The sequence below is a fragment of the Mustela erminea genome, chromosome 5 (genome assembly GCF_009829155.1).
Source record: "Mustela erminea isolate mMusErm1 chromosome 5, mMusErm1.Pri, whole genome shotgun sequence".
Classification (NCBI taxonomy): domain Eukaryota; kingdom Metazoa; phylum Chordata; class Mammalia; order Carnivora; family Mustelidae; genus Mustela; species Mustela erminea.
Genome location: NC_045618.1, coordinates 96374564 through 96389977, shown reverse-complemented (window position 1 = coordinate 96389977; position 15414 = coordinate 96374564). Strand labels below are relative to the sequence as shown.

General features: G+C 33.6%; 1 protein-coding gene across 1 annotated transcript in view; it reads left to right on the top strand.

The window, feature by feature from the left end:
• The window catches only part of MDGA2 (MAM domain containing glycosylphosphatidylinositol anchor 2), an 863714-nt gene that overhangs the window by 523956 nt on the left and 324344 nt on the right, over window positions 1–15414 (top strand). Inside the window, exon 4 of the mRNA XM_032344142.1 lies at window positions 4286–4482. Within this exon, the coding sequence (XP_032200033.1) occupies window positions 4286–4482 (197 nt within the window). The remainder of the gene's footprint in view (window positions 1–4285; window positions 4483–15414) is intronic.

Here is a 15414-nt window from a genome sequence, read left to right as displayed (position 1 = left end):
ATCAGCGGGAGGTAGGTCTGTTGTTACACAGTGAGACAGTATATAATATGTTAATACCCAGACGATCCACTGAATCATTTCTTGATATTCTCCTGATCAATTTGGGGGCAAACAGCTAAGTGCATCAGTCATGGCTCAAGAAGAACCTGGTGACTTGGGGCTCAAAATCCTCAGTGACAAAGGTATGGCAACTTTACTAGGTAAACTACTTATGCTAATAGATGTACTAGCCCAGGATGAGAGCAACTTAGAATCGTAATAATAGAAAGAGGTGAGGAATATCTCCCAGGAAAGGTGATTAACCAGCATCCTGGAGTAGCTCCCCCTCCCCTACCCCATAGAATGAATTACCATACCTAAAAAAATGGATTTAAGCTGATGCTATAGAGCACTAGCCAGATCCCTTCCTGGGTACTGAAGGACTCATTCCTCCCACTGGTGAGTGTTTTAGCCACCCATGGCTAACAGCTAAATCCTTCTTTAGAAATTACCCTAAACCAAATGGAGCTATTTCTCCCAAGGTCATGCCCCTAGGTTGGGGTGGTGTCTAAGGCTTAGTTCTCTTGCCTTAGGGCAAGACAGTTCTGAGGAGATACTATAGCTCCATCACTTCTCTAGAGTGAAGGAGACCTTTGTTGCAACTAAGGTGCAGCTCAACTCTCCTCCTCAACAATCATGTCTTTTGCTAGAAGTGTTGTTCTAGAAGGTACTTCCCAGTGTACTTCCTGCACACATAACTCTTTAAGACAGTTTCTCTTTTCCAAGAAACCTGACCTATGGTAAATACACATATTCAGAATACATTCAGTAATACTATATAGAGTTTGTGTTAAACATATATCCTGTTTTAAGTGATATATATGTATGCATATTGAACTATATATGTGTGTGTGTGTGTGTGTGTGTGTGTACACCCCCACACACATAAAATACATTTTTTAGACATGCCATTATTTGACTTTTCTAGAAGATATCTTGTCCTTGTCATGTTTGTTTTTGTTTTTTGTTTTTTTTTTTTTAATTTTTTATTTTATATAAACATATGTTTTTATCCCCAGGGGTACAGGTCTGTGAATCACCAGGTTTACACACTTCACAGCACTCACCAAAGCACATACCCTCCCCAGTGTTCATAATCCCACCCCCTTCTCCCAAACCCCCTCCCCCCAGCAACCCTCAGTTTGTTTTGTGAGATTAAGAGTCACTTATGGTTTGTCTCCCTCCCAATCCCATCTTGTTTCATTTATTCTTCTCCTACCCACTTAAGCCCCCATGTTGCATGCTTAGCGAAATAAGTCAAGCAGAGAAAGTCATGTTTGTTTTTAAGTCCAAAGAAGTATCATTTAGGGGCTGTGTGAAGTAGAAATTCCTAAACATGGGTGAATCCAACAGATAATTCTGCCAATAAAATTTTCAGTAAGCCATTGTCACAGGATTGGTTTTTCAGAAGGCCAGTGACCCAAAGCTTACACAGATCCAAGAAAAGCATGTTTAAGTGTTTGTTCAGGTTTGGTCTGTTCCTGACTGAGCCTGGTGACACCACCACCTAACAAGGAGAGAGCTAGGTATATGTCAATAAATGGATGTTTTAAGGACAATAATATTAGCTATTTGGAATCCAAGAAGAATCATCATTGTTATGTTGACCATCATCCAATTCTGTTTTGTTCCTAAACTAACTGGCTTCAGAATTTTGTTTTTATAAAATAATATAGCTCATATCTTTTAAAAATGAGACTATGACTAAAAGAAATTATGTTTTGAATAAGAAAAAAAAAATACCGTCAACTCACAATACCTTTTTTCTCAAGTCTTTAAGGTTGAATTCAGTTAATCAAACTTCTTTAGGATTTGATTTGTATGTGAAGGACTAATCACCAAGTAAGCGAATGTTTGGTAGATTTTAAAGACCTCTAAATGTTTCATGATAATGATACTGGTATCTCTAAGTACACTGACTATTAAAACCAGATAGTATATATCCCTGCATAGCTAATAGAATGAATTGAAACTGAAGTTTCCTTAAACTTTACCAAAAAAGGAGCAGTTCTGCAAATTTATACTACTGTAATTAGAGGCCTTTGAGGTAGCTGTGAAAAGATTCTGATGTTGGGGAAAAAAACCTCAGAATGCTGCAAAACTAGAAATTTAAACAAGGCTGTCAGGCAATTCACATTTGGAAAAACCTTTTTTAAAACCAGGGACATTTGGGATTCTGTTCTTTGATTCCTTAGGGCAGCTATTACTTCACAACTTTTGTTGGCTTTTTATTATTTTAAGGCATCACAAAGAATCTTTTCTAAAAGAACAGTGCCTTTTAAATATTCAGGGTAGCATATGCTCACACACCCCACTATTCTTACGTTTGTATAGTATTGTAGCTTCTCTTCAGTGTTCACATAAAAGTATTGGTCCTATAGAAAAAACTGCTAGCCTGAACAGATGACAAATGACACTTTTATCCATTTAAAATGAGAGTTGAATGCCTTATGAATTGGTGAGATGAAGGTAAGAAAACAATGTGGAATTAATGGAAGTCTAAATGAAACCCCAATAATGATAATAGTAATAATAATAATAGCTAACTTTTATTAACACTTACTATGTGCCTAAGGCTTTAAGGACTAGCTCATTTAATTCTCTAACAGCCTTAATAGTAGGGTACGTTAATATTCCCAATTTATCGTTAAGGAAATTAAAGACCATTGAAGTTATGTAATCTTTCAGTTACAAAGCCAAAGGGGGCAAAATGGGGTGACATTAATATTTAAATACAATAAATGTTTACATCACACTTGGTAACTATATACTAAGTTTATATTAGCACATGGAACCAAGAGCTTGTTGTTTTAGTTTTTCCCACTTTTTTTGCTGAGCTATAATTGTATTATATTAGTTTCAGGTGTACAACATGATGATTTGATATTTGTACATATTGCAAAATGATCAGCACAATAAGTTCAGTTACATCTATCATCATGCATAGGTACTGATTTTTTGTGTGTGTTTGCTTTTTCCTGTACTGACAGCTTTTAAGATTTACTCTCTTAGCAACTTTCAAATATACAATACAGTTGTTGTTTTAAGGCAAGTTCACTTCTTAATTTCTTTTTCTCTTTTTTTTTTTTTTTTTTTTTTTTTTTTTTTATTTCCAGCATAACAGTATTCATTATTTTTGCACCACACCCCGTGCTCCATGCAATCCGTGCCCTCTATAATACCCACCACCTGGTACCCCAACCTCCCACCCCCCGTCCCTTCAAAACCCTCAGATTGTTTTTCAGAGTCCATAGTCTCTCATGGTTCACCTCCCCTTCCAATTTCCCCCAACTCCCTTCTCCACTCTAAGTCCCCATGTAATGAAAGAATCTGGAATATGGTAAATCAGGGATTGGCAATCTATGCCAGACTATGACCCACGAGGCAAATCTGGCTGTGGCATCTGCATTTGTAAATAGTCTTACTGGGACTCAGCAACATTCAGCATCCATTCATTTACTTACTGCCTTTGACTGCTTTTACACTATATTGGTAGGCTTAGGTAGTTGAGAGGAAGACTCTCTGAACCCAAGTTCATACAAAGCCCCAAGATATTTATGTATTGTTCCCCCCCCCCCAGGAAATATTTACTAAACACTATGGTGTATGCCCCTTCTTGAGAATGCATGTAAGATGGCAAAAATTTAGTCCTCATATCCAGCGGTAGAAATATTAATGCCTTTTAACACTATCTTCTAGTACCACATTTCAAAATAGCAAATATATTCTGGGAAATAAAATCTGAGATGAAGGAAAAACTTAACCCAGTATAAGATCATATTTTCTTCCTATAAAGATAATAATTTATAAACATAATTCTTTGATTGCTTTAAATATTCCGATTATAAATGTTTGAAGAAGTATGTTAAGGGAGTCAGTTGAGCTACTTGGTATTTATTTCTCTGTCACTATGTTTCATTGTTTTGGTTCATCTGTGAATTGGAGGGTCTTGGATTCTGATCTCTCTCGTGGAGCTCTGTTGGAAATATACAGTCATTTGTACTATCTCAATAAGCAGAGATCTTAGGAAGCAACTATTGTTCATCTTTATTGTCTATGATTGGAACTTTCTCTAAACATGTTCAGTAAACCAAATTTTAAAAAAATGAGTCTAGTGAAGTGCAATAAAATCAAATATGAAAATGCACCTTTGGTTAGATTTTATATGTGTAATATCGTTGTAACGCATAACAGTGTAATTTGGTTGTTTTTAATTTTTTTTTTTTTTTTTTTTTTTTTTTTTTAGATTTGGATGACCCAGTAGTAACTGTTCATCAAAGTATAGGTGAAGCTAAAGAACAATTTTACTATGAGAGAACAGTGTTCCTCCGGTGTGTGGCCAATTCAAATCCACCTGTTCGGTACAGCTGGAGACGTGGTCAGGAGGTATTACTACAAGGATCTGATAAAGGAGTTGAGATTTATGAGCCCTTCTTTACCCAGGTAGGAATTAAGGTATTTACACCCCATTCTGCTAGAATATGTTTCTAATTCAGGTAGCATGCAATATTATGTCTATTTGAAAAGTCTCTCCAGCTCTGACCTTTTAAAAATCAGTATATTCTTGACTGGAAGATAACTCAAATAGTAAGAGACAATTTGTTAATTTTTTATGTGCTCATTAAATTTAAAATGTTAACATTTGAAAAAAAATAAGTTAATGTATCCTAACTTGTATTTCTTTATAGGTTTACCTAGGTTTCACTATAAAGTGCATAATTTAACTTTCGCTGACTGCTTTATTTTTTGTGGTACATAGTTCTTGAAGGGAGAGATTTTGAGTTTCCTATTTGCAATGGCAAATACATTTTAAAGGAATGAAGAAATCTACTTGAAATCCATTTAGCTTTGGTTTTAGGAAAAAGTCTCTGATTTCTTTTGTTCATTTTGGGTTTTCACTTAGGTTAATAATAGAGCCTTAATTATGTAAAAACTAAATTATCTAATGCATCATTAACTTATTTAATAAAAAATTGAATTAATTTTACATGGAGTGAATGTGATATGGAATATTCTTCTGTAATATATATCAAGAGTGGAGAATTAGTAATTCTTAAGAAAGACACTTTATGGGAATATTTGAGTGCCATTACTATAAAGCTTTTTTGGTGACTGGAAAGGAAGCAAACCTTATTAACAAAGAAAAATATTTTAATTTTAAAAAAGTCTATGGAAAATTATCAAAATAATTGTGACCATGAATAACAAAAAATATATAGATAATAAAATAAACAGGGATTTGGCCTCATTATCTGTAGCTTTGAAATATGTGACTATCATAGGACAATTTACAACTAAATTTTATATATTATGAATATTCTACTGCAAAACATTAAAGATAAATATTATGTTTTACTCCTCAACTCTCAACTCTGTAATAACAGAAGGTCATTGTGAATTTTTTAAAATTTCTCCACATCTCCTTTTGTACCATTAAATATATTTTCTTATGTAGTAAACCATTTACTTATAATGTCTGAGTCCTCACCCCTTTCAATTAATATAATTGCCAATGTTTAGATACTTACTGTGGAAGAATGCATGATATACAAAAAAAATCTGAACACATCATATATACTTACACTGCCATTTGAGGGTGTAGAACAGCTAGGACTTACCAAGATATAAATCTCTAAAAATCATTCTTGGATACTGAGACTACCATGACAGCCTGTTTTGATCTGACCCTCTCCTGACTCAGGTCAATATAGCATCAGCTGCTTTCTGTCAACAGAGAAGATCACAGTTTCACACATTCTGCAACACTATAATTCATTCTTTAGTTTTTACTAATATTTATTTATTTAGAAATATTTATTTAGAAAATGAACAGAATATTTGTTAGTAGTATTTAGTTGCACGAGTGCCTCTAAGGTTTAGAAATAAGATAAATGATCACCTACCCCCTTTTTTCTATTGTCAATGTTTTTAAAGAATATATATGTTGTTTCTTCTAAGTTTTTATTTAATTCCAGTTAGTTAACATACAGTGTAATATTAGTTTTAGGTGTACAATATAGTAATTCAACACTTTCATATATCATTTGGTGCTCATCACAAGTGCCCTCCTTAATGACCATCACCTTTTTAAGCCATCCCCCCACTTACCTCTCTCTCCTCCTTCTGGTAACCATCTGTTCTCTATGATGAAGAGTCTCTTTCTTGATTTCTCTCTTTTATTTTTTTCCCTATTATTTGTTTTTTTTTCTTAAATTCCACATATGAATGAAATCATACAGTATTTGTCTTTTTCTCACTGACATTTCACTTAGCATACTCTGTAGTTCTCTTCATGTCTTGGCAAGTGGCAAGATTTCATCCTTTTTTATAGCTGAGTAATATTCCATTGTGTATATGTACCACATCTTATTCATCCATTCATTAGTTGATGGACACTTGAACTGCTTCTATATCTTGGCTATCATAAATAATGCTGCAGTTAACACAGGGGTACATGTATCCCTTTGTGGTAGTGTTCTTATATTTGGGTAAATTGCCAGTAGAGCAATTGCCAAGTCATAAAGTAGTTCTGTTTTTAACTTTCTGAGAAACCTCTATAAGACTTTTTTCCACCTTGACTACATCCATTTGCATTTCCACCAACAGTGCATGAGTGTTCCTTTTTCTCTACATACTCTCCAACACCTATTGTTTCTTGTTTTTTCTTTGGTTTTTGTTTGTTTGTTTGTTTGTTTGTTTAATTTAGCCATTATGGTGGATGTGAGATGATAACACATTGTGGTTTTCATTTGCATTTCCCTGATGTTAGATGATGATGAGCATCTCTTCATGTGTCTGTTGGTGATCTGTGTGTCTTCTTTGGAGAAATGTCTGTTTTCTGCCCATTTTTAAATTGGACTTTTTGTTTTTTGGATGTTGAGTTTTATAAGTTCTTTATATGTTTTTGATACTAACCCTTTATCAGATATGTCATTTGCAAATATCTTCTCTTATTTCATGTATATTGTTAAAATTTAGAAAACGTGTTTTCCTCTAGAATCTTGTGAAACATTATAACTTTTACAGATACTAAGTTAACACTGTATAGCCATTTCTTACCTATAGGTAGGTCTGATCCCTTGGACATGTATACATGGGCTCTGTCTAAATTTGGGAGAACAATTATACTGTAAAAATTATTAGGCATTTGTTTATTAAACAAGCACAATGAAACATCCCATTCATTCTTTTGAATCTGTTTCTAGTTTCTATGTTAGCTTCTCTAAAAAACCATCTTATGAGAACTCTCAAACTAATAGCTGTATCACATTCTGCCTTGTAAAAATAAATTTTATTTTTTCTTCCTCTTCTTTCTTCATTCTTTTATGAGAAAACAACTTTTTAATTTGAACATTTCAGAACAGAATATCAGCCTTTATTGTTCTTTATAAGACAAGCTTTCTCTGTGGTGGTTGGGCTCATAACTCTGCTGCTTAGACCATCTGAATCCATTCTCTTAAAAAGTATTTAAGGAACAATCAGACTTTCTTGCAAAATTCTGTGTTCTGGATTCACCTGCTGTAGTTGAAAATTACCAAATAACATGCAGTTTAGCTCCTTTTAAAAGATGTCTTTCCTGCTTTTAGTTCCTGTGTTGCTTATCTCTCCCCCTGAAATAGCTACTTTGTATTTGTATCTGTCCTAAAAATTCATGTAGCAGCAAGGAATGCTTCCATAATTCTATGTCATGAATGTACTTAATTTGTTAATATCAAATGTGTTTTGCAGACCAAACTAATAGAAACTCAAATAGCAGCACATGAACAATTTAGTTCTTACAGCCATAGAGAATGTTGGTTTTCTCATAAATAAAATACTATCAGTGGTTTTACGTCATATCACAGGTGATATACTGCATATAGACCTGATATACACAAGTACAACTGTATCACAAAACTTTCATTATCTCTCCATGGACATTTATAGTAGTGGAATAACGGGCTGCCATGCTCTATTACCCCAAACATCTGTCTGATCATTTAAAAATAAAAATCTGGGGTACTTGGGTGGCCCAGTGTGTTAAGCTTCTGACTCTTGGTTTCAGCTCAGGTCATGATCCTCAGGGTCATGAGGTCGAGCCCTGCACTGGGCTCCCCACTGAGCATGGAGCCTGCTTGGGAATCTCTGTCTCCCTCTCCCCTCTCTCTCTGCCCTCTCCCACACACTCTCATGTAAGTATACATGCATGCTATCTTTCTCTCTCAAAAAATAAACAAAAACCCAAATAAATAAAAATGTAAATCTAATAAAATCTTTTTTCTGCTTTAATCCCTCCAGTGGCTTTCAAATATTTAGGATAAATCCAAATAATGTATTGCTACCTAGATCATGTTTGACTTTGCTCTTCCTTGCTCTCTCTTTCTTTTTTTTTTAATATTTTATTTATTTATCAGAGAGAGAGTGGGGGAGAGAGTGAGCACAGGCAGATAGAATGGCAGGAAGAGGCAAAGGGAGAAGCAGGCTCCCTGCCGAGCAAGGAGCCCGATGTGGGACTCGATCCCAGGACGCTGGGATCATGACCTGAGCCAAAGGCAGTTGCTTAACCAACTGAGCCACCCAGGCGTCCCTGCTCTCTCTTTCTTAATCCATACTTCACTCATACGATTTCTAGTAGCCAACCATGTCTATGCCTGGGGTCTCCATGTTATTAATTCTTCTTCATGTTTGCTTAGATAATATGCCAGGGGCCTTCTTCTTCTTCTTCTTCTTCTTCTTCTTTTTTTTTAAATTTTATTTATTTACATGATAGAGAGAGAGCACATGTGCAAGCAGTGGGAGTGGCAGGGAGCGGGAGAAGCAGACTCCCTGCTGAATAGAGGGCCCAACACTTGCCTTAATCCCTGGACCCTGGGATCATGAGCAGAGCTGAAAGCCACTTTTAACAGACTGAGACACCGAAGCACCTGGCAGGAGTCTTCTTAACACTGAAGACATCACCTTAGAAAGGCTTCCGTTACACATATCTCTGAAGTAATATTCCTTGCTTTCCACATTGTAAATGTGGAAGTTGTATTTTATTTTTCCCATAGCGCTGAATCCATCAAATTATCTCATTTGTGTGTTTGGACATAAACTCACTAATTATAGAGACTTTATCCTTTCAATAGCTCAAACAGTGCCCAACACATGGAAGATTCTCAGTAAATATATGTTAAATGTTAGGCCAGCACTTCCATGGAGAAGTCTGGATTTTGAGCTATGGTACAGATAAAACTGAGTTCAAGTTACTAGTAACTCATGAGTCACTCTCTGTAATTCCATCCCTCTTGATTCTCTGAAGAAGTCTCAGTGAAGTGTGAATGAGAATGATGTTATAATTGGTTCCATCTTAATGTATTTAGTTTCTAAACTGCTAGTGATTTTCTAGTTAGTTTTTAATTGATTTCTAGTCTAATTTCACTATGTCAGAAAGCACACTCTGAACAGTTGTAATCTTTAGAAATTTGTCGAGATTTGCATTATGCTAAGCCTATGATCTGTTTTCATATATGGTCTATGTGCAGCCTCAAGAATGTGCGCTTCACATTTGTTTTGTGTCAGATAGGTCACATTTGTTACTGTGTTGTTCAGATTTCCTTTGTATTTTCTGATTTTTGTGTCTGCTGTTTTAAAAAACTATTTACAGAAGTTAATGTCTATTAATATTGCTGTCTATTTGTTTCATCTTTATTTTTATCAATTCTTGCCTTATATATATTGAAGGCATATTATTAGTACATATGGATATAGAATTATTATAATTTCCTGATAGTTTACCTAAGTATGTTATCTTCCTAAGCATATTATCTTCTTGATAATATGCTTCCTTATAGATTATCTAAGATATTTTATCTTCCTGGTAGATTATCATTAAGAGTGTCCATTTGTACCTCTGAAAAAATGCTTCTTGCCGTAAAGACTGTTTGTCGGTCACTAATTTAAGAAGATATACAGGTTTTTACGTTTTTATTTGAATTCCAGTTAGTTTCAGGTGTTCACTGTAGTGGTCCAGCACTTCCACACAATGCCCTGTGGTCATGACAAGTGACATCCTTGATCCCCATCACCTGTTGCACCCATCCCTCCAACGCACCACCCTTCCGGTAACCATGAGTATGTTCTCTATAGTTGAGTCCGTTTGTTGATGAGCCTCTCTTTTGGTTAGTCTTTGGCTTATTTTGGGGGTTGGGTAAAATGGAAAATATTCACCTTTTACTTTCAAAATTTAGGTGTCTTTATGATATGTCACTTTTAATCAGTATTTAGATTTTGTTGTTTTATTCTGGTGGGACAGGTCTTAGTTTTTAGCATATGTGACCCTTTGGTTTTGTTTTGTTTTCTTGTACGTGACCCACCTATTTTATTTTACTTGTCTATTCTTGCTTTCTTTTGGATTTAGCAAATATTTTTAATTATTCCATTTACTCCTCTATGTAAGAGTCTTAAGTTATCATAGTATATTTTATTGGTTACCTTAAAAATTACACCTTGCCTCCTTGATTATTACTTTATCACTTCTTCAGTAATGATAGGAACTTAACATACGTTAACAATATGTACCCCTTTTGTATTTTATGTTATTTTTGTCTAGTGTTTTAACTTTGTTTTAAAATCAGCAAGATAATATCATTTTGTGCTCTAAAAAAATATTCATTTATATTTAGAAAGTTTTTTTTTTTTCCATTTTGAGTTAGTTTTTGTTTATGGTGTGAAGGAATGGTTGAGGTTCATTTTTTAGAGATAAATATACATGTGTTCTCCCACCATTTATTAAAAAGATCATTCACCACTAAATTTCTTTGGCACTTAAATTGAAAATCAGTTGGCCCTGTATATTAGGGTCTATTTCTGAACTATTTATTCTGCTTCATTGATTTATATGTCTGTCTTTATGCTAATATGCCACACTGTCTTAACTACTGTGGCTTTATAATAAGTCTTGAAATCAGAAGAGTAAATCTTCCAAGTATATTCATTCTTTTCAGAACTTATTTTAATGTTTTGTCCTTGTATTTGCACCTAAATTTTAGGATCATTTTGCCAGTTTCTACTAAAATTCTGTTAAGATTTTGAATACAGTCATGTGGAATCTATAGATCAGTTTGAGAAGATTGCTTGCTATTGAACCAAGATGACGGATACTGGCAGTGTATTATAATCAAGCAAAGAAAAACTCAATCTCCCTCATTTTGATTTTAGTGCTTTATCATGTATAATACTGCTTTATGAACAATCTGAGGGCATATGTAAAATTTTCTGGCCAATTTACTTAGAGTCATCAACTTTTAAGATATAAGTTTTGAGTCTCTTTGTCTATATGTATATTTATCATAAGTGCATAGGAACCTGGTTATTGACTTAAGAAATTCTCAAGAGTTTCTTATAAAGAAATTGCATCTCAGGGGTAAGGCAGACAGGTGTAGACAGCTACATGGAAATCCCAAGGTTTCGTTTTCAATGGGCACAATCAGTTTACTTTTGTGCAGGAAACACAAATACAGATTTTCACTGAGACTAATCTGGTTATATGTATGTATATATATATATATATATATGTATATGTGTGTGTATATATATATATATGTATATATAATATATATATTATATATATTATATATATTCTAATTATATATATATATATTCTAATTTAAAATGTTATCATATCTATTCTTTTTCTCTACGGTGGAATATAAACCCACACTTTTCTAAGCGACTATCCAGAATTGTGTTATTGATTTAAAGGCATTATTTGTTTAGTCTACATATCAAATTTGCTCTAGATTTGAAATTAATTCTGTGTTGTATCCTTGAAATATTTCCTAAGATATATTTGCCTCCCTATAATGGCTTTGGCATTTATAATGAGATAGGAATGGTATTTATTGCTTGTTGTGCTAGTGTTTTTATGTGTGTATTTATGAATATATAAAATTCTTAGGCGTTATTGATTTCTTGGATAGTTCTTTCCTATTAACTACTGTGTAAACTTCATGATTGAAAAACTTTCCATATTAACATCATTTGTTTTGGAGCACTTTAGTAATATTTTAAATTATTCCCAACAGATCCTATGACCTTGTGGCTTCCTAATGTAAATAAGATCCAGTTAAAATAACTGAGATCTACTATGTTTAAGATATGGGAACTCTCTGCCAGAGATATAGAAGTTACTAGGTACGGCTCCTCCTCTGCTAACTTTGTTGATATGTATGGGGAGAACTTAAGGTAAATAATGATTATGATACAAAGTAGAAATCACTGTCAAAATAGAGGCACACAGTAATGCCATGGAGAAAGCATTCAAGGTAGAAAATAATAGTATCTGTAATAATACAGAAGGAAGACAATACTTCCAGGATTGGCTGGTGTTTCTCTGGTTGGCTGGATCAATAACTGATGTAGGCAGGAAAGAGTAGACTATAAGCTGGGACAGTATACTAGGACTCTATTGTAGAATAATCCACATTACAGATCATAGTGTGCTTATTTTTTAACATTAGAAAATAAATTCTTAAGGATGTTATGTTTTGTTCTTTAATACTGATGTCTTGTTTTATATTAAGGATAATTTCCCCATTCATATTAATCATATCAATTTGAATCAAATATTTATTTTACCATCCTGTTGAGTGAGAAAATCTTACTTATACTTTTTTTTATATAACTCATGTTTCTGAGGTAAAATTGGCCTGAGTTCCTAAGTCTGCTGGAATTTATAAGAACATAATGTAATAAATTTAAGAGGAATAATTATGCATTTATACTTCTTCATACTGAAGATGTAAGCTAATATATAGTGTCAATTTATAAATTAATAATAAATTAGTCATTAGAAATAGAAAAATGATTGTGAATTAAAAGGTTTTAATTTTTTTACTGATATTGGAAAATAAATAATTATAAATTTCTAATTCGTTTTATGAGAATTTTGGAAATAGTGCTATAGGAGTATTTTACTACACAATGTCAACAGTGGTAAGGCCTACTGACTAATATATAGAATATCTTCCTTTTTAAATTTTATTTACAAAAAGTAGTTTTAAGAGCTTAAAACTATAGGTATTGCAAATAATTTGGTCAATATTAAAGAAAATGTACTTAAATTTTATAAACTGCACACATTTTTGCTATTTTTCTAGAACTTTCATAAAGATTTTCATGACATCATCTTGTGTATTGTAATTATATCATCTAATTACAAGACCGAACATATTTACATCAATTACATAATTAGTTATAATTAGGCTAATTAGACTAATTATACAATTAGACAATAATCAACTGAAAATTCCTTTTTACAAATCATGGAAATTCACATGGAAAAAGCCTTCTATCATCACAGAATATTAAATGTATATGAGCAAAAGAATAAAATCAATTTTATGTGATAAAACCAGTTATAAGTAGTAAAGTCTAATCGGTATAAATATATATTCAAATGTATACATACATGCCATTTGATAGCATATATATGTATGCACACATATATTGATATCTTTTGTTATGCAATATGCTATATATATATCTTTTTAATATAATGAACTTTGGGAAATGTTTATTGAGGGGAACAAGGTAATCCTGAATGTCTTCATCATTTCCAGGATGTAGTAAATTAATTAAGTAGGTAAGGTTCAAATTTTCCCATAACTCACCATGTTGTTTTCTGTATTCCTTCAATAGGCTTTGTCTGTATTAGCCCCTCTCACTCTTTGGCATGCTGCCTAATCTTACATATTCACTTAGATGGCTATCCAGTAGGTTCACATATCTTGGTACCTTGTTTTCTGAATACTAGATATAAATTTCTTAGGTCACCCAGAATAATTCTCCAATCCCATGATAGCTGAATAACCCAACTATCATGGATCTAGAGTTCACAGTAAAAGTTATTCTTTTTTTTTTTTTTTGTCTTTTCTTCTCATGTGCCTATTTTCCTGCTCCATTCTGCATAGGAATTAACTAGAATATGCTGTGTGCAAACCATTATATTTATTGGGCCATACTTGTTGTGGGAGTTATCTAGAAGGGTGACATGAGTCCTCTTTTTAAGGCTTAACAATATGTATTCTTACTTTTGAGTAATATAAACACCAGGCACATTCCTGATCACAAAAACATAGGTACACAAAACATTTCAGGAATACATCTACTACAGTAGTGACCTCTGTATTTTAATGGCCAGAGCATCATTGCTGTTGGTTCAGATGTATCTGATTGTTTTGTATATTTCCTTCCCTTGTGACTTATTTCCCATTTACATTTTCTAATTCATAACTGACTATAATTCTGTGGATGGCCCCTAACTCAGCTTTATAAATCTACATTTCAGCCTCACCTAATGTTAAGAATTTTTTATTCCTATTACTACTTGAGTCAATATGGTTAAGCAATGTTGACTGAAAGCTTATGTGCAAGGCAGTGATTGGGTATCTATTTTTTTCTAGTCAGCAATCTTGACTGAATTGACAGCATACACTCCACAAATGACAGGGGTGGAATGTCAGGTGAAGTTATCTCATATAATGGAAAAGCCAGATCGATACAAATACCTAATTCAAAAAAAAAGCAAAATAAAAGTGAAAAAATATACAAAGCAAATGACAGAAAACATATACAGATAGTCCCCAGTTTGTGATGGTTCAATTTACGCTTTTTTTGACTTTACAATGGTGTGAAAGTGATACAAATTCAAGAGAAACCATACTTCAGATTTTGAATTTTGGTCTTCTCAGGGCTAGTGATATACAGTTCGATACTGTTCTTGTGATGCTGGGCAGCGTAAATGAGCCAGAGTGCCCAGTCAGCCACGTGATCACAACAAGAGTGATACCCAACTGATCACAACCAATACCCATATAGCCATTCTGTTTTTACTTACAGTATCATATTCAATTAATTATCTGAGATAGTCAACACTTTATTATAAATGGTCTTTATGCCAGGTGATTTTGCCCACCTGCAGGGAAATATAAGGGTTCTGGGCATGTTTAGGGTAATTGGGCTAATCTATGACATTTGGTATATTAGTTATATTAAATGCATTTTCTTTTTTTTTATTCTTTTATTTTTTATAAACATATATTTTTATCCCCAGGGGTACAGGTCTGTGAATCGCCAGGTTTACACACTTCACAGCACTCACCAAAGCACATACCCTCCCCAATGTCCATAACCCCACCCCCCTTCTCCCAACCCCCCTCCCCCCAGCAACCCTCAGTTTGTTTTGTGAGATTAAGAGTCACTTATGGTTTGTCTTATTACATGCATTTTCAACTTACAGTATTTTCAACTTAGGATGAGTTTATCAAAGATCACTCTCTCTTAGCAGTGTAAGGTCAAGGAACAGAATTTCCAAGCACATCATTCCCTCTATGGTTGTAGTTAATTTTAAGTCAA